Consider the following 24,861-nt stretch of genomic DNA (forward strand, 5'->3'; position numbering starts at 1 on the left):
ACAGCACTGCACTGAATCTCCAGCTGAACTCCCTCAAGATCAACACACAGGACTGCACTGAATCTCCAGCTGAACTCCCCCAAGATCAACACACAGCACTGCACTGAATCTCCAGCTGAACTCCCTCAAGATCAACACACAGCACTGCACTGAATCTCTAGCTGAACTCCCTCAAGATCAACACACAGCACTGCACTGAATCTCCAGCTGAACTCCCCCAAGATCAACACACAGCACTGCACTGAATCTCCAGCTGAACTCCCTCTCTAACAACACTGACCATCACCATTCATCACAGTAAAGAACTCAGAATGAACTAAAAGAACTGGACACTATGCAGCAGCACTAATGCGTTCTAACACTGGAGAACATTTACTGGTTCCTCTTTACACAGTGGAACAACTAGAACTCATAATCTAACTACCATCAGATGAAGTGTCATAAATCAGTTCAAACCTCTCATTAAATCCTGTGAATGTCTTCATCCAGGAGAATCTCACTGACCTCAGACCAGCTGGTCATCATGATCTGAATCAGTGTTGGTTCTTTTATAAGAAACAGGTTCTGATTTTATAGGTTTTCAAAAACCTCTTTCTTCACATATTTCTTATTTTTTGTGATTTTTTGTGTTTGAATTTATTCTTTCATTGATTTTCTAACAATGGAAAGTTTTAAGGACTCTAAACTCGTTTGCTGTGACTTCTTCTTCTTCAGTTATTGTGTCTTGTCCTTCATCTTTTCCAGAATATCTCCAAACACCACGACATGAAGAAGAACCAGTGCAGATGTTCTGATTCAGAGGCTTTATTTGTACAGCAGAGATGAACAGACCAACATGTGTTCCTTCAAATAAAGTGCTGCCCACTTTTCCTCCTGACTCTCTGATTTTTCTCCTTTTATCCCGTTTCATCGTCGCTCTGCGTCTGTAAAACAGCTCGTCACTAAACCGACGTTCAAACTGGATTTTTAAGCGCTTTAACTTCTTATAAACAGAGTCATATTTACTCTTTATATATGATTAATGTTACTGCACATCTGAAAAAGATGAGCTTCATTTTAAAAGTTCATTGGTCTCAGAGATTGTGGTCTCTGGAGTCATCAGGACTCTTATTCTACATTTTAACACAGTATTTTCAGCTCTATTAAACTGCCTCTTTGGGTCGAGGCTGATCAGAGAGGCAGTGGCTCAAGGCATGAGGCGGCGAGTCAGACTCTCACTGTATTTCATTAATTTATTAATAATTCTGTTTAATAATCCATAGGAATCAGAATTCAGAAATTCAGAGATATTCATTGTAGATACTGGGAAATGTGTCGTAGACTGGATGAATGTTGTTGGTCTGTTTGATCTTCCACTGAAAATGAGGAGAAACTGAATCTTTCAGTGAGTCAAATTATTCAAATAGAAAAAAAGCTCATAGGACTCTAAAACAGCTGGTGATGATGATTAAACCATCAAACATCGCCATGAGCATCATCACCTACCAGCACCACATCATCTCCACATCACCTACCTGAACATTTTTTCTCCACACAAACACTGTAAAGACCAACATGTTTAACTGGAAATCGGTTCCCACTGCAGGAGAACCAGTGAAGAGTCTGCTGAGCGCTGAGTCTATAAATGACCAGACAGCATAAAGATAAACATTTACTGAGTATAAAGCAGGAATTCAGATTAATGTGAGCTCTAATCTGATTCAAGATCATTTAGTGAGCTCCAGTGATGATGACCATGAAGCCATCAGCGAGCTCCTGGAGGTCCAGGCGGACAAGGAGGTTTCAGATAGCGTCCAGCCTGTGGGTGAGTAAAGAAAATGACCAGACAGCATGAAGATAATGAACATTTAGTGAATATAAAGCAGGAATTCAGATTAATATGAGCTCTAATCTGATTCAAGATCATCTAGTGAGCTCCAGTGATGATGACCATGAAGCCATCAGCGAGCTCCTGGAGGTCCAGGTGGACAAGGCGGTTTCAGATAGCGTCCAGCCTGTGGGTGAGTAAAGAAAATGACCAGACAGCATGAAGATAATAAACATTTAGTGAATATAAAGCAGGAGTTCATATGTAGTACAATGTTAGAATTAAAGGTACTTTACAGGGACATCTTTGGTTAATCAAGGTACAAACAGTGTAAATGTGCCCTAAAAGGTACAGCAGTGGCTTTAAGGTCCACTTGTGAACCTTATGTAAGTTTCTCCCAGTGGAAAAGTGCATTTACACACCATTTCATAACCTAATGCTTTAAAACAGAGCAGCAGAGTAAAAGCCTGGAGGCGAGGCAGGGGGTGTGGAGTCAGTACAGCTTAGAACAGATCATTTCAGTGGATTATGGTTCAGTTATGTTCCCTGACTAAAGGGACTGAGATGGACCTTGGAGGGTCCCACCCCAGACACAAGAGGGGCACTGACCCAGTCACAGTTTCATGCCTTTATGTCTGAGAGTGTATAAAGATTAATATGAGCTCTAATCTGTCTGACTTCATTCAAGATCATCTAGTGAGCTCCAATAATGATGAAGATAAAGCCATCAGTGAGCTCCTCGAGGTCCAGCTGGAGGACGAGGTTTCAGCAAGTGTCCAGCCTCTGGGTGAGTAAAGGAAATAAATAAAAATAATATGCAATAATTCAAATTAGTGACTATGAATCCAGAGTGCATACTGAATAATTCATGATGGATACTGAATAAATCATAGCGGATACCGAATCATTTATAGCAGGTACTGAATAATTCATGATGGATATAGAAAAAAAACATAGTGGATACTCAGTAATTTATATCAGGTACTGAATAATTAATGATGAATACTGAATGAATCATAGTGGATAATGAATACTTTATAGCACGTCCTGAATAATTAATATCAGGTACTGAATAATTCATGATGGATCCTGTATAAACAATAGCGGATACTGAGTATTTTATAGCAGGTACTGAAATATTCATGATGGATACAGAATAAATCATAGCGGATACCGAATCATTTATAGGAGGTATTGAATAATTCATGATGGATACAGAAAAAAACAGTGGATACTGAATAATTTATATCAGGTACTGAATAATTAATGATGAATACTGAATAAATCATAGCGGATACTGAATAATTAATCTCAGGTACTGAATAATTCATGATGGATACTGAAGAAATCATAGCGGATACTGAATAATTCATATCAGGTACTGAATAATTTATGATGGATACTGAATAAATCATAGCGGATACTGAATACGTTATAGCAGGTACTGGATAATTCATAGTGGACACTGAATAATTCAAATTAGTCACTAGTAATTCATGAACAAACAGCATGATGATAATAACATATTTAGTCAACATAAAAACAGAAATTCACATTAATATGAGCTCTAATCTGTCTGACTTCATTCAAGAGCATCTAGTGAGCTCCAATAATGATGAAGATAAAGCCATCAGAGAGCTCCTGGAGGTCCAGGTGGAGGAAGAGGATTCAGGAAGTGTCCAGCCTCTAGGTGAGTAAAGAAAATGACCAGACAGCATGAAGATAATGAACATTTAGTGAATATAAAGCAGGAGTTCAGATTAATATGAGCTCTAATATGATTCAAGATCATCTAGTGAGCTCCAGTGATGATGACCATGAAGCCATCAGCGAGCTCCTGGAGGTCCAGGCGGACAAGGAGGTTTCAGATAGCGTCCAGCCTGTGGGTGAGTAAAGAAAATGACCAGACAGCATGAAGATAATAAACATTTAGTGAATATAAAGCAGGAGTTCATATGTAGTACAATGTTAGAATTAAAGGTACTTTGCATGGACATCTTTCGTTAATCAAGGTACAAACAGTGTAAATGCGCCCTAAAAGGTACAGCAGTGGCTTTAAGGTCCACTTGTGAACCTTATGTAAGTTTCTCCCAGCGGAAAAGTGCATTTACACACCATTTCATAACCTAATGCTTTAAAACAGAGCAGTAGAGTAAAAGCCTGGAGGCGAGGCAGGGGGTGTGGAGTCAGTACATCTTAGAACAGATCATTTCAGTGGATTATGGTTCAGTTATGTTCCCTGACTAAAGGGACTGAGATGGACCATGGAGGGTCCCACCCCAGACACAAGAGGGGCACTGACCCAGTCACAGTTTCATGCCTTGATTTCTGAGAGTGTATAAAGATTAATATGAGCTCTAATCTGTCTGACTTCATTCAAGATCATCTAGTGAGCTCCAATAATGATGAAGATAAAGCCATCAGTGAGCTCCTCGAGGTCCAGCTGGAGGAAGAGGTTTCAGCAAGTGTCCAGCCTCTGGGTGAGTAAAGGAAATAAATAATAATAATGAAAACTGAATAAGCTGTAAAACTGACTGTATTTTCATAAAAGCAGAAAATGAGACGACGATGACGATGAAGGTGCCTGATGAAGCCGAGACAGAAGCCTCTAAGGAGCTCATGAGCACGCATCTGGAACACACTGAGGACTCAGAAGCCACCGATAAACACATGGACATAAACCTGGATGGCATTAAGGAAACACCTCTGGAGAAACATCTGGGTGAGTAAAGAATTTGAATGAATAATTCAAACAGGTCACTAAAATATAATAGTAGATACTGAATATTTAATAATAGATAATGAATAATTAATAGTAGATTTTGAATAATTCAAACTAGTTACTAAAATATCATGGTAAATTCTGAAGAATTAATAGTAGATGCTGAATCGTTCAAACTAGTTATTAAAATATCATAGTAGATACTGAATAATTCAAAATAATCACTGAATATTATAGTAGATATAAAATAATTGATAGCAGATACTGAATAATTTAAATGAATCATACATAATTCATGAAAAACAGTGAATAATTCATAGTGGATCATGAATAAGTCATTGGAGAAACACAATAATTCAAATTAGTGACTATGAATCCATAGTGCATGCTGAATAATTCATAATGGATACTGAATAAATCATAGCGGATACCGAATCATTTATAGCAGGTACTGAATAATTCATGATGGATATAGAAAGAAAACATAGTGGATACTGAGTAATTTATATCAGGTACTGAATAATTCATGATGGATACTGAATAAATCATAGTGGATACTTAATACTTTATAGCAGGTACTGAATAATTCATGATGGACATTGAATAAATCATAGTGGATACTGAATCATTTATAGCAGGTACTGAATAATTCATGATGGATATAGAAAGAAAACATAGTGGATACTGAGTAATTTATATCAGGTACTGAATAAATCATGATGGTTACAGAATAAGTCATAGTGGATATTTAATACTTTATAGCAGGTACTGAATAATTCATGATGGACATTGAATAAATCATAGTGGATACTGAATCATTTATAGCAGGTACTGAATAATTCATGATGGATACTAAATAATAATGAAAATAAATAATAATGATGAAAACTGACTATTTTCTTGAAAGCAGAAAATGAGATGACGATGACGATGGTGATTGATGCAGCGGAGGCAGAAGCCACCATGGAAACCATGGACATAAACAAGGATGAGAATGAGAAGAAACCTCTGGAGAAACATCTGGGTAAGTAAAGAAATGAACAGAGGGCTTGAAGATAATAGCTAAAAACTATAATCCATCTGAATTAATTTAAGACAATCTAGTGAGAATAACTGAGGACAAAGCTGAAGTCGGTGAGCTCCTGGAGATCCAGCTGGAGGAAGCTGCTATCCAGCTACTATTTCTGAGCTCCAGGACAGACTATTGGAGAAAAGCTTGATTACTAATTAGTCTAATTGTGTTCTCTAGACAAAATGGATATAAAGAAGGACGACCCTCCTGAGGAAGATGCTAAGAGCACAAAGAGATACACCAGGAGAGGAACGAGAGGAAAAGGACGCAGGATCATCTACCAAAGAGACAACAATCCACAAGACGGTGCCACGAATGAGATCAGAGTATCTGCTCACAGAACAGGAGCAGAGGGGCTCAGGGGTAAATGCAGAGAGGTTGAAGAAGAGAGAAAGAACCCACCAGAGACCCCGAGACCCAAAGCTCATCCTCATCAACAGCAGAGGATGATGGAGAGACACAAGGAGAAGAAAGAACATCCTCAGTGGAAAAGAGAACAGGGACAGGTACAGCTTTTAGTCTTAGTCATGGTCCCAAACCGATGCATCTTTTAGTCCTAATCCTGGTCTCTAAACTAAAAATGCGTTTTTATACAGAGAACCCAACAAGGCTTATCTGAGAGACGTTCTTCTGGACAGAGGGACGTCAGAAAGAACTGGGGTGATGAATGCAGGCAGGTGTTCCACCCCAGACGAACACAGGAAGAGACGGAGAGAAGACCTTACCGAAATGACGGCAGAAAAGCTCATCCTCATCAACAGCAGAGGATGATGGAGAGACACAAGGAGAAGAGAGAACGTCCTCAGTGGAAAAAAGAACAGGCACAGGTACAGTTTTTAGTTCTAGTCATGGACCCAAACCGATTAATTTTTTTTTATCCTAATCCTGGTCTCTAAACTAAAAATGTGTTTTTATACAGAGAACCCAAGGCTTATCTGAGAGACGTTCTTCTGGACAGAGGGATGTCAGAAAGAACTGGGGTGATGAACGCAGGCAGGAGTTCCACCCAAGACGTGTGCAGGAAGAGAGAAGACCTGACCGAAATGACAGTGGAGTATCTGCACCCAAAGGAGGAGCAGAGGAGCTCAGGGGTCAATGCAGAAATGTTCAAGAAGAGAGAAAGACCCCTGTAGAGAACCCAAGACCTAAAACACATCCTCATCAGAGGAAGACTGAGGAACATGGAGAGCCAAGAGAACATCCTCACTGGAAAAGAGGACAGGTACAGAGTACATCTGTTACTCCGAGTCATGGTCCCTAAACTGCAGATCATTTAGTCCTAGTCAGGGTCTCTAATGAGTGCAACTTTTAGTCTAAGTCAGGGTCTCTGAGCGGATCTTTTAGTTCTAGTCAGGGTCTCTAATGAGTGGAGCTTTTAGTCCTAGTCTGCGTCACTAATGATTGGATCTTTTAGTCCTAGTCAGGGTCTCTAATGAGTGGAGATTTTAGTCCTAGTCAGGGTCTCTAATGAGTGGATCTTTTAGTCCTAGTCTGCGTCACTAATTATTGGATCTTTTAGTCCTAGTCAGGGTCTCTAATGAGTGGAGCTTTTAGTCCTAGTCTGCGTCACTAATGAGTGCATCTTTTAGTCCAAGTTAGGGTCTCTAATGAGTGGATGTTTTAGTCCTAGTCAGGGTCTCTAATGAATGGAGCTTTTAGTCCTGGTCTGCGTCACTAATGATTGGATCTTTTAGTCCTAGTCAGGGTCTCTAATGAGTGGAGCTTTTAGTCCTAGTCTGCGTCACTAATGATTGGATCTTTTAGTCCTAGTCAGGGTCTCTATTGATCGGATCTTTTAGTCCTAGTCAGGGTCTCTAATGAGTGGAGCTTTTAGTCGTAGTCAGGGTCTCTAATGAGTGGAGCTTTTAGTCGTAGTCAGGGTCTCTAATGAGTGGAGCTTTTAGTCGTAGTCAGGGTCTCTAATGAGTGGAGCTTTTAGTCCTAGTCAGGGTCTCTAATGAGTGGATGTTTTAGTTCTGGTCATGGTCCCTAAACAATTAAACCTGTTTTATGTAGAGAACCCAACACACATTCATTCCAAGAAGTTCTCAGAAGGACAACAGAAGAAACAGGAATGAGGAACGCAGGCAGGTGTTCCGTCCCAGTCAAGATGAGGAACAGAAGGATAAAAGATCTACTGCAGTGACCGACTCCTCCACAGCATTGAGGACAGGAGAGACAGAGAGAAGAGCCAGAGAAGATCCTCGAGTGGAGTCCACTCCTCCACGGACAGAGAGGAACGCAGGAAGAGAGAGCATCAAACACACGAGCATCAAAAAAAAAAAAAAGAATCAATAAAATTGAAAAATATCTTTCAGCCTCTTTCCTCTTTGTTTTTACTGTAATCCATTTCTCAGATATTTCACTGAATGACCTGCTGAGAGAATTCAGGGTTTATTAGAGCGGTCATTTATTTAAGAGCCACATCAGAGAAAAGCTTTTCCCTCACTTCTGAAAAATAATCAGTTTAATGTCGTATATAAACATCACTGCAGTTTCAGAGCTCCAGCAGTCCAAACATGGAAAATAAGCCAGAAACCAGGTTGATTGGGATCCATTGCTGGTCATGAAAAGTACTACATTCATGTCTCCACATGTTCAGCCTACAGCAGGTTAACTGGAAGGGGATGAAGAGATCTTATTATTAGTTTGTAAATAAAGTAAAGTTTCAAAACAAACACACTGCCTCGTGAAGAATGAGCTAAAAGCAGGGGCGGCTCTGGTGGGTTTACATGCACTTAATCTGATAACCACAGAAAATCAGATTGTGTCAGTAACTGGTTCAGCGTGTTTACACTTAATAATCTGATAACTACAGAAAATCAGATTGTGTCAGTAACTGGTTCAGAGTGTTTACACTTAATAATCTGATAACTACAGAAAATCTGATTGTGTCAGTAACTGGTTCAGAGTGTTTACACTTAATAATCTGATAACTACAGAAAATCAGATTGTGTCAGTAACTGGTTCAGAGTGTTTACACTTAATAATCTGATAACTACAGAAAATCAGATTGTGTCAGTAACTGGTTCAGAGTGTTTACACTTAATAATCTGAGAACTACAGAAAATCAGATTGTGTCAGTAACTGGTTCAGAGTGTTTACACTTAATAATCTGAGAACTACAGAAAATCAGATTGTGTCAGTAACTGGTTCAGAGTGTTTACACTTAATAATCTGAGAACTACAGAAAATCAGATTGTGTCAGTAACTGGTTCAGCGTGTTTACACTTAATAATCTGATAACTACAGAAAATCAGATTGTGTCAGTAACTGGTTCAGAGTGTTTACACTTAATAATCTGATAACCACAGAAAATCAGATTGTGTCAGTAACTGGTTCAGAGTGTTTACACTTAATAATCTGATAACTACAGAAAATCAGATTGTGTCAGTAACTGGCTCAGCGTGTTTACACTTAATAATCTGAGAACTACAGAAAATCAGATTGTGTCAGTAACTGGTTCAGAGTGTTTACACTTAATAATCTGATAACTACAGAAAATCAGACTGTGTCAGTAACTGGTTCAGTGTGTTTACACTTAATAATCTGATAACAGCAGAAAATCAGATTGTGTCAGTAACTGGTTCAGCGTGTTTACACTTACTAAACTGATAACTGCAGAAAATCAGATTGTGTCAGTAACTGGTTCAGTGTGTTTACACTTAATAATCTGATAACAGCAGAAAATCAGATTGTGTCAGTAACTGGTTCAGCGTGTTTACACTTACTAAACTGATAACTGCAGAAAATCAGATTGTGTCAGTAACTGGTTCAGCATGTTTACACTTAATAATCTGAGAACCACAGAAAATCAGATTGTGTCAGTAACTGGTTCAGCGTGTTTACACTTACTAAACTGATAACTGCAGTAACCATCTCTAGGGTTTACAGAGAACGGCCCAAAAAAGAGGAAATGTCCAGTGAGCGGTCAGTTGTGTAGACGACAATGCCTTGTTGATGTGTGAGGTCAGAGGAGAATGGGCAGACTGGTTCCAGATGATGGAAAGGCAACAGGAATTCAAATATAATAATAATGATAATAATAATAATAATAATAATAATAATAATAATAGGCATGTAGAGGTGGTCAAGACAACTTGCTGAAGTGCAGGCCAAGCATCAGAACGGGGAAGAACGGGGATTTAAGTGACTTTGAACGTCAGACGGTGCCAGACGGGCTGGTCTGAGTATTTCAGAAACTGCTGATCTACTTCACTTCTACTTCACTACGGGATTTTCACGCACAACCATCTCTAGGGTTTACAGAGAACGGTCCAAAAAAGAGGAACTGTCCAGTGAGCGGTCAGTTGTGTGGATGAACATGCCTTGTTGAGGTGAGAGGTCAGACGAGAATGGGCAGACTGGTTTGAGATGGTAGAAAGGCAACAGGAATTCAAATTACCAACCAAACTCTCTGAGGAACATTTCCAACACCTTGTCGAAATTAAGGCAGTTCTGAAGGCAAAAGGGGGTCCGACCTTTTACTAGCAAGGTGTACCTAATAAAGTGGCTGGTGAGTGTATATCAGTGCATTTCCTGAAGAAAATGCTGAGTGATTGCTGAGGTAAGTCCTAGGTGATTGCTAGATTATTGCTATGTCATTGATGAGGTCTTGCTATGTGGTTCTTACGGTGCTGCTAGGTGGCTGCAAACTGCCACCTACACTGGGCAGCAGAAGTATAGGACAATGTCCAAGGTGGATTTGAAAACATAAGTTAATGTTAAACTCACCAGGCTGTGCGGTTGGCATGGTGTCATCAATGGAGTCGTAGACATGCTCCTGATTGTGTTTAACAGCGTAACCTGCAGACACACAGAGCAGAAATCCCACTGTAGACGGCGTTCTTTAAAAAGTCAAAGATAACAAAGAGGTCTTTGAAAAAATACTGCAGAAGACCTGTTAAATCCTTAAGGAATGCCTACAGGAACAGAGAGAGTTTTAACGATGAAAACTCAGCCGTCCCTCAACCACCTCCTGCTGTCTAGTCTCACGTAAACGAGTAGTTTTATCTCAGAAAGGAGCGGCTGGTCTTTTGGAGTTAGCCATAGCCCAATATGGACACGAGAGCACTTCTGTTTCCTCTTGTACTGCCTAAAAGGAGTCACCTGCCTCGCTCAGCTGTATCAGACGACACCGTGGTCTCCGGGTTTTGTGCATGGAACAAGGTGTGGGCGAGTGGCTACTGGGCATGAATGACTATAATATTCTTCACAGTCCAGTAGTGTCTGACGGTTGAGGAGGGGCAAGTTGACAGGACACACATATGAGACAAAAGACTTTATATATTGTTCAGTTTTTGTTATTAATCTAGAGTCTGTAGTTTTTTTCTTGTATGTAAAGTGAAAAGGTAAATTAACTGCTGTTGACTTCTGTCCGAACAAAACCTCGTATCTCCAAAATGGTAACTTTACAGGAGAGAGAGAGAAAAAACTACTTTACTTTTAATGTTAGTCAATAGAATCAAAGGTTTGATTTCAGGTCGTCCATTCATCATGAAACTGACACACAATGTAAAGGAAAACATATTCAAACTGTTTTTACATGAAACCAGACTCTTTTTCAAGTAATTGTGGGCCATTTCTTCTGTTCCCTTCATCAGGAAATTTACACACAATGTAAAGAGCGACAGGCATTTGCAGACAAAACCTGAAAAACATGTTTCTGCTAATATGTGTGTTTATTGGTTATTTGCTGGGTGGGGAGTTGGAGTGTATTGTTGTTTGGTAACCACGAAGGTAAAGACCCTGGATAAAACTTTGTTGGGTGCGGTGAATGATACGGCAGGCATGGGGCAGCTTTCCAGTTCAGCCTGGTTGGACCCCAGTGAAGTCCACTTTAACTGCACGTGTCCAGTCTAGTTACGCTACACACGAGCTGGGTCGAGCGAACTGTTAGAGGAAGCCGTCCTTATGTACGGCGTAGCTGTGGCCAACAACAGCTGGATTATAAAGCACTACGGCTTGTGTCTCTTTTAACAGCAGTGAACGTTACAGTGCTTTATTTATGTGGAACTGACTGACACGTCTTTATAATCAGTGCACTTCAGTGTCACTCGGCTGTGAAATACACAAGAATATATATATCACCTTTCCTTTTGTAGAAGCATATCCATGACAACAGAACCAGCACCACAGCAACCAGGCAGCTCACTGTTACTGTGGTCAGGACTTTCCACAGATCTGAAAATAAAAATGTGCAGTGACTATTATGACCGTTGTCTTAGTAGCACAAACTGAATCAGACAAGATCTTTATCTTCCAGTTGGTTATGGGCATATTTTAATGTTTCAGCTCACTGCAGCACAAAAGCCTAATATTACACTGAGGATGAGGCTTTTTGTTTGAGTAATTTTCCTTAAAATGTTGTGAATTCTATCAAAAATTACTGTAGGGCAACACACCCTGTAAAAGACTGCCTCAAGCTAAAAGTCAGACCCGGTGGCTGCTTCAGATGAACGGCCCAGCACCTCTAGCTAACTGAGCAATAAACATAAACAACTAATGTATTTCAACAGATGCAGTGAAAGCTGTGTGGGTATTATGCAAAGTACATATACGTGTCATACATAGAAAACACACAGTGTCCTAAATGTAAAATCTGGTCACTGTATCTAGTGCTAGATCATCTGATAGCAACACATGAACCTTGAGATGGTCTTCAAACGAACCTTCAGTTGTTGTTGAAGCTTCTGTCGTCTTAGTAGCTGTTCTTTTAGCTCTGGAAGTGGTTGTAGTTGTAGATTTTGCCTTCTTGCCTCTTCTTTTAGCTGTGGAAGTGGTTGTAGATGTAGCTGTTGTGGCAGATGTAGATGTGGTTGTAGTTTTGGGTGTGGTTATGCTGTTTGGGCCTAGAATGTAGAGATAACAGAAGATGTATTTGAACATTGACCATCTGGAAACCCAGTGACTTCCAGTAAAGGCTGGATGGCAACTAAACAAGATATGTGGTTCTGGAGAAATGGATGAAGTCCAGGAAAGATTGGCATGGATGAGTGAAGTTAGCGTTCTGACACACAGCACTCGTAAGAGGGCACCAAGCAAACAATGGAGAGAAACGAGGAACAGTAAGAAAACCTGAACACAAATAATGTCCCCTTTAATGTTTGATGCCTCTCAGTGTTGCTGCTTCTCTGCTGTCAAATCAGCACCATAATCAATGCTTTTGAGTGTCGTAAAACTACATGACACCTACAAAAGCCCTTCATGACAACTGACACACACCTACTTAAACATTTACAGCATCGCTGCTGAAGCAAAACCCTGTATCTCCAAAACTGAACTGAACAGGAGAAGGAAAAACACCCTAAAGTAGTAGTAACTGAAGTTAGTGTAACTCTACTGACTGTTACAGACTCACGGCGCGCTGGGAGACTTTAAATTAACATCATTGGTCAGATTTTGGAATCACAGCTGATGTATTAATGTCCTGTTTTTAGCTCACAGTCATTTTGTAATCTGTCCTGCTGGACAGGGGTGCAACTACATACTTTCTGAGGTGGATGCAAACATATTGTCTGAATGTGTCTGAATGTGGCTAGAAACTAAGAGTTTAAGATGATTTAGTGCCACCAGCGAGCTGAGCTTTAGACCAGGCCGCCACGGTTAGCATATTAGCTAGAGTGTTGACTAGCTAGGTTAGCTAGCTAAACAGGCTACTATAAAGAGCTGTGGCTTGACTAATGTCACTCGTTTTGAAGTTAAACCGAGAAAATAACCAGTTCAGGGTTAATCAGGTCGTAGCTGGAGAACCAAGTTTAGCTTTAGCGTTAGCTCGCTGCCTCACTGCTATCATTCATCTGGCTGGCTGGGTAATAGTAACATGGCTAGCCTTAGCTAGCACAGTGACATACATCTTAAACTGAAGAGGCGATCTCTTCTGAGGGTGTGAATCTATTCCCGGTGAAGTTCGGGATCTTTGGGGAAACTATGGAAGGTTTGACCTCCATTAGATTCCTTTATTTTTGAATAAGTGCATTTGGGAACGCAGCAGTGAGGCAGCTTTGCTAGAACCCAGTGGTCCAACGCTACTTTCGTACCCTACAGTCTCGTTTGGGTAGACAAAGGTGACGTAGGTGAATAAAGCGTATAAACTGACCAACCTGCTGTCTTTCAACCACTTTGAGAAGCTTTTCTTCATCCCTACAACATCTTTTTCTCTCTCCCTCTTCCGTTCCCTATGGGGCGCGTTCTCGATCGCCTGTGTTTGGGAGCAGATGACAGGAGGGTAGGAGACGGAGTGGATGGGCGCCTGATTAGTGCTGTGCTGTTTTTTGATGTGTATTATCAGACTTGAACAAACAGCTCTTACAGAAAATGCAGACTAGAAATCATTTTCCGGCATCGTTTTGACGCCCCTCTAGTGCAGCGCCCATATGCGCCGCATACGCTGCATACCCCCTTTTTGCGGCACTGCTGCTGGACATTTCTATTCATTTCCACACACTCAAATGGAAGAACCTGTGGAGCGTGAACAGAACGTTGTTCATCCATAAACACAGGTAATGGATAATGTTCTTCCCTCTGGCTTATCAGGGCTTTAGGAACTCTCCTCACCTCCCCTGTGCCTGGATGGGTTTTGCTCATATTTATAAAAGACATTTTATAGCCTTTTTAACTGTAGCTTTACAAAGGGTGTCAGTATTTCTGGAGGCTACTGTAGCTTTTGGTTGAACATTGAAATGAAACATTTCCACACTTACCGGTTCCTGATGTCACACTGAGCTCCACTGTAGCTCCACTGCAGTCGTATCTACCAGCGTCTGACTGAGACACTCTATGTATAATCAGAGCTAGATCTGCTTGCGAGTTGTAATGTTTGTCTGGATCTGCGATGCGTTTGGTCATCTTTCCATTATGAGTGGTCAGAATGTCCACTATCTGTCCGTTGGTGTCTCTGCTCCACGTCAATTTACCATTAGTTAGGTTTCCACAGCGAAGGGCAACAGTGTTTCCCTCTTTCTCAGTCTGATGTAGAGTCTCTGTTATGAAGAACACAGTGGAGCAGGTTCAGTGTTCAGTCTGCAGTATTGCTGGAATTAGTTTATTATACTTTATTACAGTTCTTCATTCATCCCTTCATCACTATTTTTATTGTCTCTCTATCAGGCCTCTGACTTCTCCTCTCATCATTTCATACCTTCCTGTATCTGTTATTAAAGATTACATATCTCCTCACTGTACACCACATTCTTTGAAAGGTAAAATCTCTTGAAGTAGTTGTCAGTTGTACCAGTTCTGGATGACGTTATTTAATGCAGGCGTGCTCGTCTCCAAATGGGTCATTTTCACAAACATCTCTAATATTAGGATCCTAAGAATACTAAAAACAGAAATAATTCAAATCAATAAAAATTAATTGCTTCATCCTCTCCATGGATCACCACCTTATCGTGGTGGATGTGTTTTGCGTGCTTGAATGATCCTAGGAGCTATGTTGTCTGCAGCAAAAGCTCCTGGTAGGGTCTCCCATGGCAAACTGGTCCTAGGTGACAGGTCAGACAAAGTGTGATCGATAATAACCCCTATGAAAAGACAAAAACAGGACTTGTGTACCCTGCCCGGAACAGGGTTACCGGGGCCCCACCCTGGAGCCAGGCCTGGGGGAGGGGCTCGCCAGCCGGCATTTACTCATGGTGCCCGGCCGGGCCCAGCCCAAAGGAGATACATGAGTCCCCCCTCCCATCAACCGACCACCAATGGGAGGGGCAGTAGTAGGGGTTCGGTGCTTTGTGGATCGGGCAGTGTCCGAAGGCATGGGCCTTGGCATTCTGATCCTCAGTTGCTGAAACTGGCTTTTGGAACCTGGAACGTTACCTCACTGCTGGGGAAGGAGCCTGAGTTGGTGAGCAAGGTTGAGAGATACCGGCTAGATATAGTCAGGCTCACCTCAACACATAGCTTGGGCTCTGGGTCCAGTCTCCTTGAGAGGGGCTGGACTTTATTCTTTTCTGGAGTTGCCCATGGTGAGAAGCGGCAGGCAGGTGTGGGCTTTCTCATAGCCCCTCGTCTCAGTGCCGGTATGTTGGGGTTTCCTCCGGTGGACGAGAGGGTAGCTTACCTACGCCTTCGGGTTGGGGAACGGGTCCTGACTGCTGTCTGTGCTTATGCACCAAATAGCAGTTCAGAGTACCCAGCCTTCTTAGAGTCCTTGGGAAAGGTGCTTGAAAGTGATCCTCCTGGAGACTCTATTGTCCTCCTGGGGGACTTTAACACTCACGTGGGCAATGACAGTGAGAGCTGGAGGGGTGTGATTGGGAGGAATGGCCTCTCTGATCTGAACCCGAGTGGTGTTCAGTTTTTGGACTTCTGTGCAAACCACAGTTTGTCCATCACGAACACCATGTTTGAACACAAGGACGTCCATAAGTGCACATGGCACCAGGACACCCTAGGCCGCAGTTCAATGATTGACTTTGTAGTCGTGTCAGCGGACTTGCGGCCATGTGTATTGGACACTCGGGTAAAGAGAGGAGCTGAGCTGTCAACTGATCACCACCTGGTGGTGAGTTGGATCATGTGGTGGGGGAAGATGCCGGTCAGACCAGGCAAGCCTAAACGTATAGTGAGGGTTTGTTGGGAACGTCTGGCAGAAGAACCTGTCAGATTGATCTTCAACTCACACCTCCATCAGAACTTTGACCAGATATTGGGGGAGGTGGGGGACATTGACTCAGAATGGGCCATGTTCCGTTCCTCCATTGTTGAAGCGGCAGACTGTAGCTGTGGCCGTAATGTAGTTGGTGCCTGTCGGGGCGGTAATCCTCGACCCGGTGGTGGACACTCCAGGTGAGAGATGCCCTCAAGCTGAAGAAGGAGTCCTACCGGGCATGGTTGGCCTGTGGGACACCAGAGGCAGCTGGCAGGTATCGACAGGCCAAGCGATCTGCGGCTTCAGTCGTCACCAAGGCAAAAACCCGTGTGTGGGAGGAGTTTGGCTCCTAAATATATATATATATATATATATATATATATATATATATATATATATATATATTTATTTATGTATATATACACACTCACTTAGGATTGATTGACAATCAATTTCACATGCTGTTGTGCAAATGCAATAGACAACAGGTGGAAATTATTGGCAATTAGCAAGACAAACTCAATAAAGAAGTGGTTCTGCAGGTGGGGACCACAGACCACTTCTCAGTACCTTTCTGCTTTCTGGCTGATGTTTTGGTCACTTTTGAATGTTGGTGGTGCTTTCACACTTGTGGTAGCATGAGACGGACTCTACAACCCACACAAGTGGCTCAGGTAGTGCAGGAGTGAGGAGGCCGTAGGAGGGCAACAACCCAGCAGCAGGAACGCTACCTCCGCCTTTGTGCAAGGAGGAACAGGAGGAGCACTGCCAGAGCCCTGCAAAATGACCTCCAGCAGGCCACAAATGTGCATGTGTCTGCACAAACGGTTAGAAACCGACTCCATGAGGATGGTATGAGGGCCCAACGTCCACAGATGGGGGTTGTGCTGACAGCCCAACACCATGCAGGATGCTTGGCATTTTGCCAGAGAACACCAGGATTGGCAGGTTTGGGTGCCACCGCTCAAATTATGTGCTGTTGAAGTTCTGAGTGTAGTTAAATGAACACACTTATCCCCTAAAGAGAACACACTACTGCACATTTAATGCCGTGCTCTGCCTCTGTGGTCTTTGTGTTTCCGTGTTTGGCCCTGGACTCTGTTTCTGGACGTCTATTTATGATTCTCCTGTTTTAGATATCCTGTTTTCTGGTTTTGACCTTGGACGGTGTGGATCATGATTATAGTGTGAAGCCCTTAGCTTACATTATGTAAAGTTCTATGTTGGATTTTAATCTGCAAGCTTTAGATTCGTTCAGAGATCCTGACAGTTTATTGACTGAATTTAACATATCAGGGAAAAAAGATATGAAATGTGGCCTGAGTAAATGTGATCAAATGATGTAGAAAAACAATAAAAGTAGACGATTTTTTGGAGGAGGGTCATTGAGGATGTGTTGTTGATCTTTTATCTAAAAAGACATCAACACAACCTCTAATCAATGCACTATTATTGTAAATTAGAATATTGCGATTTTTTTATTACTTGCTTTGATGGCCTTCCTCAAAATTAAACATCTGGCATCAGAATAAGATGTAAATCCAAAAATTAGTTTTATCATAGTGTGATGAGTCCTCTTCTTGGCTCAGAAACCAACACTGGACACAAAAACCTTATTTTGAGGGTTTATTCTGACTGCTACACATATGTAAGAGTAGCGGTCGAAAAAGGGCTGCAAAACTGATTATTAACTTTTTCTGACAGAGCGGAAAAGTGAGTGGACGATCTAAAGGAATAAAACAAAGTAAAATACAAGCAAAGGAAATACGGGAGGGGTTTCTATCCCTATACAACCGATGGCCCCTACCTCTGCCGGGTAGCCACTTACATCACCAAGCTGTCTGGATGATTGCACAAAAGGAGCTCTATATTTCACCGCTGAACCTGCCATCGCTCTCCATATTATCAAATCACTCAGTTGAGCAAATGCTCAACTCCCAAGTCACGCCAAGTCACCCTCCTCTGGTTAAATTACCTACAAATTTTAGGGACTGGATAGCCCCAAGAAGGAATCCATGGCATGGGAGGAGTTTGGTGAAGCCATGGAAAAAGACTTTCATCCGGTGACTCAGGAGCGGTCGGGGTGGCTGTGCCCGAGCTGTATTCAGCAAAGGTGGAGAAACTCTGACTTCAAATGAGGACAATGTCAGTTGGTGGAAGGGCCAGAGGCTTCTGTCATGTCAAGCTTCATTTCCTTGGTGGAGGTCACTGAGGTAGTTGGCAAGCCCGTCAGCGGTGGATAAGATTCATCCGAAGATGAATTTATAGCTCTGGATATTGTGGGCCTGTCGAGGCTAACACACCTCTGCAATATTGCATGGACCTCGTGAACAGTACCCTTGGACTGGCCGACCGGGGTGGTCAGATGGGACCGGAGGGGGTGTGCCTACTATTGGAGTATCACACTGCTTAGCCTCCAAGGGAAAGTCTAGGTCAAGGTGCTGGAAAGGAGCTTTTGACCGATAGTTGAACCGCATATTGAGCAGGAACAATGCAGATTCCGTCCCAGCCATGGAACAATGGACCAGCTTTTCACCATCTCACAGATTGTTGAGGGGGCATGGGAGTTTGCCAACCCAGTCTACTTATGTTTTCTGGACTTGGAGAAGGCTTACAACAGTTTTCCCCGAGATATCTTGTGGGAGGTCCTTCGGGAGTATGGGGTGCTGGGGCTACTACTCCGGTCCATTCAATCTCTGTACTCCCAGGTGAGAGCTGTGTTCGTATACTCAGCATTAAGTCAGACGCTGTCAGTGTTAGCGTTGGACTCAGCCAGGGTTGTGTCCTGTCTCCACTCCTGTTTGTGATATTCATGGACAGAGTGTCAGAGCGTAGCCAAGGTCAGGAGGGCATTATGTGTGGAGGCCAGAGGGTGGTGTCTCTGCTATTTGCAGATGATGTTCTTTTGGCTGGTTCACATGGATGCTTCCAGCACTCATTGGAGGGGTTTGCAGCTGATTGTGAAGCGGTTGGTATGCAGATGAGCACCTCCAAGTCTTAGTCCTGAAAAGGACGGCATGGTCTTAGTCCTGAAAAGGACAGCATGCCCACTCACAGCACACAACGACTCCTGACGTGTCCAATCCAGTATGAGATGAGTTTGACTATGACTTTTTTGGACTGTTTCCCTGATCAGCTCTGAAAATGGGTGGGTTTTGACCTGGCCGAGCCACGACTCTACTCTGGTCAGCCATTCAATGAACCTGCACTTGATTCCAACCTTTTTGTGTGGAGACCTCTTTGTGTGCTGTCCCATATGTGCCATAGTTTCACAGATTACCACATCACTGCAGCAGCGATGCTCTAAAGCACTAAAAATCTTAGTCTTATTAATGTTTGTCTGAGACTGTCCGGTCTACGTAGTGTTGTAAATGAAAAAACTATGGATTTGTAATAGCTGAGCACAATTAGTGTATGGTGTTATTGATATGAATTGTGTTATGTATTTAGGCTTCAGATGCAGTGACTAGCAGCCATAAACCCCTCCCCCACCCTACACACCCTGACTCAACACAAATGTTTATTTCATATTAGTATGAAATACTGAAAAATTAATAATTATTTTATTGATGTTTTAAATGATGTATATCGTACATTTTGATGTTTTTACTACAGTTTTTGGAGTTTTTTTTTTCAAGCTACGTGGAAATGATTCATACTGATCACCTGTGGTAACGGATGAAACAGTACAGATAGAGACAGTACAGCCAGTAGGTCTAAAAATGCTGGAGCCCCCCTTCAATATCTTTCACAAGGTTTTGGCCCTATTTGAATTTTCTGTGCTCTGTAATTACACATCATTATATAATTAATATAAGTATGCATATCGGCTTCTGCTTACACTGTTTAAAGCATCGTGTGAAGGTGTAACTGGTTTAAGAATGAAGTGAAGCGTAAGGTGGTCTACTCACCTGCCCTCACTAGTGTACTCACTAGGTTAAACTGCCCTCAGCTCTCTGTCACTCTGTCACAGAAGAAATACATACCCTGTTCCTTCCGCCTCGCACGGTTTCCTCTTTCACAGTCCACACGCATGGCAGCACAGAAATGTGTTAATGGGAATCAGCTGAAGGTCCACTAATGATGTTTTCTGTGGTTTTATATAAACATCAGTCATGACAGTCTAACAGCCTTTATTCCTTAGAATTAAACAGGCTGCTTCTTTTAACTGTGATATATGTAAATGAGCTCTGTTCTGATTGGCTGCCCTGTATTGTGGCTAGTCCTATATATATATATATATATATATATATATATATATATACATACATACACACACCACTTACAATCACATTCATCAAACGGGGATGGTGAAAGGAGGGTAGCAGTTTTAACAGGGGGATCATTTTTGTCTTTGTCATTTCTGACACTGATGAACAAGAAGTCAGTGATAATGAAGTCTAAAGGGTGAAGAGTGAAGAGTGAGTAATGTCTTCATATCTCCACACATGGTCTGTCTGTGTGTATCTGTGCTCTGAGAGCTACTGTGTAGGAGGGGGTCAGCAGCTCTGCCCCTTCCTCACCACATCCTACATGAGCTGTTTTGGTTTGCAGCATTTAGGCCTTTAGAAACTTTTAGAAATCATAAGTGAAACACACACATGTGGAAAACAGCAGGTGTGTGTTTGATCTCTCCTCACATACTCATTTCATATGAATACATGTCTGTCTTTTATTGTCTTGTTCTGTGAGTTTTGTGTACCAGATTGTTAGGCTTTGATCCTGGTGTTGCACTGGTGTGAATTCATTGCACTGCACTGTTGTGTTTAATTGCAGTGTTGTGTACTTACTGTACTGATTTAGTGCCTTACATTGCAGAATTATGTACAACTTAATGTACTTAATGTATTCTTCTACACTGTCTGTCGCACTGTAGGATCGGTAACATACACACTCGGGTTGTAACTTCAAGTTCACCTTCAAGTTGTGTCCTGTTAGGTGCTTTGGGAGCTGTAGGAGCTTTCTGTGTATTTTCCTGGCTTTAGTCATTCTAGTGTTAAAGTTGCACAGTGAGGGGCAGATTATCCAGATGTAACACATTCCCCCTCGGCTAGGTTACCCTCCCCTAGAAAAACCAGCACTGACCAGCAAATGCAGCAAGTGTGTCTGTAGTCTGAGCTGCTTCATCAGCAGCGTGATTGAGCTAAATGGACAGCCATGAAAACTTTCCAATGTTCGGACACAACAAACAGAATTCCTCAGTGATTCCTTTGTCTGGCAGTGAGCATTGCTGTAAAGCCATGATGTGTCGTCAAGTCAAGTCAAAGTTCATTAGAGCTTTTACAACAAAGCAGCTTTACAGAAAAACTCTATACTATTTTTTGCTTTCCTTGGGTTGTTATTAGACGTGGAGCCTTTAGCATGCTAACTATCCAGCTAGCTGAGGAAAGTGATGGAGTTTTACTTTTATTTACTTTAATTTACTTCTGTAGCTACTTTTTTCAGGCAGGTCCAGTTGGTGGTCAGTAACTTTTTTCCATCATTAAATGAAATGATTGCTCACGAGGGGGCGAATACTTTATCACAGCACTGTATATGTACCGTTTGTTGGTGGCGCACATCAAACCCAGGCTCTCTCACTTGCACAGGCACTTTCACATCACTTTACTCTCACTTTCACATCAGTCAGCTGAGTGATGAGAACCGTGTCAGTCTGTGGTGAGCATGTCAGGTGTGGTTCTTCTGTGGTTTCAAATGTGCTCTGAATCTTTTTAGAGGCTTTGTTTTCAGAACAAGCGCGTTTCTGAAACTACGCTGCGTTTGTGGTTCCTGACACCAATATACTAATACTGGCACACGTATGTTACGTCACTCAATACAGCAGCAGCAGATATAATGTGTGACCAAATGTTCACTATATGGACAAAAGTATTCGCTCGTCTGCCTTCACACGCATATGAACTTGAGTGACATCCCATTCTTAATCCATAGGGTTTAATATGATGTGGGCTCACCCTTTGCAGCTATAACAGCTTCAACTCTTCTGGGAAGGCTTTCCACAAGGATTAGGAGTGTGTTTATGGGAATTTTTGACCGTTCTTCCAGAAGCACATTTGTGAGGTCAGACACTGATGTTGGACGAGAAGGTCTGGCTCACAGTCTCCGCTCTAATTCATCCCAAAGGTGTTCTATTGGGTTGAGGTGTCTGGTTTAAAATAAATTTAAAATTTACTGAAATGACTGGAACATTTCCTTCTTTCACACATACATGTACATTCTGTCACCTCCACGCTGTCCCTGAGATTTCGTCCTCTGTCCCCGCTGTTTTAAGCATGTCCTTGTCTGCTTCACCTCTATTTGGGTTGTGCGTCACGCCTACCCTGCACAAGTGTCCATTTGTGGCAGGCGGGGTGGAGTCGCCCTCATCTTCAACTAGCTTAGCCTCTCATGCTAGACAAACCGGCACAGACCAGCACGGCTGGTTACTAGCAAAGACAGCATGCGTTTTGTTTCAGATGCTGGTGCACTGGTCAACCAGCAGGAGTTGACTGGGTGGTGTGACCAGCTAAACTAGAACCAGATCTGTAGTCTGTGTTGCTTTTTCAGAGGTGCCAGTGAGCCAAGTGGACAGCCAGGCAAACTTTGCAGTGCAAACATTTTTAAGAAGTTTGAAGATGAAAGATTTTTTCAGTAACTGCTTTGTCTGGCAGTAAACATTGCTGTTATCCATGATGTGTTGCCAAGTCAGGGCAAAATGTATTTATATGGTGCCTTTTACAACTTGCATTGTCAACTTTTTTTCCGAGTATACAACCGCCCACATGTCTGGCCGGACACTGAAGGACGACTGACTGTTGAGCCCTCCTGCTACCCACTTCAGACCAGCTGCCCACACCCAGCTACCGCCACCTGCCTTGGACTAGCTGCCCACCCTACATTGACTGGTTGCAGATGATAGAAAGGCAACAGGAACTCAAATTACCAACCAAACTCTCTGAGGAACATTTCCAACACTTTGTTGAAAGTCTGCCACGAAGAATTGAGGCAGTTCTGAAGGCAAAAGGGGGTCCAACCTTTTACTAGCAAGGTGTACCTAATAAAGTGGCTGGTGAGTGTATATCAGTGCATTTCCTGAAGAAAATGCTGAGTGATTGCTGGGGTAAGTCCTAGGTGATTGCTAGTGAGTTGCTATGTCATTGATGAGGTCTTGCTATGTGGTTCTTACGGTGCTGCTAGGTGGCTGCAAACTACCACCTACACTGGGCAGCAGAAGTGTAGGACAATGTCCAAGGTGGATTATCACACGGATGAAAAGCTATGGATTCCTGTGAGGACACCTTGCTTGCAGGACACAGCTTGGTCAGAGTTTTGCTTTAGCTGATGAGCGAGAAAAAGAGAAATCAAAGCTGCAAGCGGATCTTGGAATGTTTGAAGCCGGAATAATGGCAAGCTGGAAAAGACACACTGCCTACTACTCAGGTCCTTGTCCACAAGGATGTCAACAAGACCATTATTGGATGCTTCTTGAAGTAACCAAAACGACATCACCGGGTGGCATCCAAGCGATAGAAAAGCACCATTTTGGTTGCAAAGACATGGCCTGGAGATCTCTTAAGGGATTAAACCATGAATCCCAGAGAGTTGCTAGATAGAACTAGGACCAATAAGACTACAACATCTGTAGAGATGTTGAAGATGAAAACAAACATGGAAACACAAGGATTGTTTTCTGGAATATTTGTACACTCAGAGATTAATTTCAACCTCGAGTTGGTCTAGCAAGGGAAGTTCAATGGACAGGTGATAACTGATGAAATGAAGATCAATCAGCACCATCTTCCATGATGTTTGCTAGATTATGGAAAAAGCCAAGGAGATCAACAAGGAGGTCAACATGTACTTCTTTGACTACAACAATCTTTTCATTGTCTTTGCTTTTCTTTTAGAAACTGAAATCATACGACTGCAGGCACTTTCACCTGAGCTACTCTCTGAGGACCCAGGAACATACTCATCACTGCTTTCCACACTACTGATGGAGCAGGCATCATCAAGCTATAAAAAACAGCACAGCCTACATGTGAACACTGCTGTATACTTTAGCTACTTTATATTCAGAAGAGTGAATTGGGCACATGTTGTGTAAGACTACAGAAATATTAAAAGCATTTTCTTACCTGAACTAGGAATGCAGACCTCTGCTGCTGAGCATCTCCACAAGTAAGCTCAGACTCCAGATGATGACTTTCTTCTTGCATTACTGTTGTTGTCACATGAAAACAACCCCAACTCCCATTTAAGCCCAAAAGTGTAAGTGTTTTAGCAAACTAAAGCCAGGCCAAAAGGCATAAATGCGCAGAAAGTAAAGGTTATGCCAAAAAAATAAACATGAAATAGTTTTTTTTCTAGAAACTGAAATATTTTCAGCCAGGTGTTCTGTTAGAATTTTGTGTAAGGCTTTCATTTAAATAATGGGGACTCAGTGGGGGAAGGGCACCACTAGTCATTTGAACACACTTGTAGATTACAGTGTACATTGTGGGGACCTAATGTTTACAATGTAAACATATAAGAAAATAAGCAGTTGCATACCGCGGTACAGAAAGTGGACTCATGCTGTAAATGCTGGGTGTGATGGTGACCGTCTCCAGAGGCACCATCTGACTCCAGACGATTCCCACCTGCTTCCATTCCATTTCCTGTCATCTGAAATAGACAAAACAATTACC

The 24,861-nt window shown here is 42.2% G+C and overlaps 1 protein-coding gene across 4 annotated transcripts in view; it reads right to left on the reverse strand.

Annotated features, from left to right (window-relative positions):
- Window positions 1–788: 788 nt before the first annotated feature.
- LOC108444531 (cell wall integrity and stress response component 3-like) overlaps window positions 789–24,861 on the reverse strand; it is a 24,943-nt gene continuing 870 nt past the window's right edge. The window contains exons 2-10 of one of the 4 annotated variants that reach the window (XR_005130950.1): window positions 24,725–24,838; window positions 24,310–24,392; window positions 14,304–14,582; window positions 13,913–14,061; window positions 13,704–13,801; window positions 12,273–12,452; window positions 11,692–11,784; window positions 10,336–10,407; window positions 789–3,687 (exon numbers count right to left, since the gene is read on the reverse strand). Coding sequence is in view for 3 of the 4 variants with exons in the window: in XM_037542701.1 (XP_037398598.1) it covers window positions 1,281–1,355; window positions 1,515–1,618; window positions 10,336–10,407; window positions 11,692–11,784; window positions 12,273–12,452; window positions 14,304–14,448 (669 nt within the window). In the remaining variant the exon portion in view is untranslated. The remainder of the gene's footprint in view (window positions 3,688–10,335; window positions 10,408–11,691; window positions 11,785–12,272; window positions 12,453–13,703; window positions 13,802–13,912; window positions 14,062–14,303; window positions 14,583–24,309; window positions 24,393–24,724; window positions 24,839–24,861) is intronic. The other 3 variants (XM_037542701.1, XM_037542703.1, XM_037542704.1) reach the window with 3 other exon arrangements.

This window comes from Pygocentrus nattereri, chromosome 11 (genome assembly GCF_015220715.1).
Source record: "Pygocentrus nattereri isolate fPygNat1 chromosome 11, fPygNat1.pri, whole genome shotgun sequence".
Taxonomy (NCBI): Eukaryota; Metazoa; Chordata; class Actinopteri; order Characiformes; family Serrasalmidae; genus Pygocentrus; species Pygocentrus nattereri.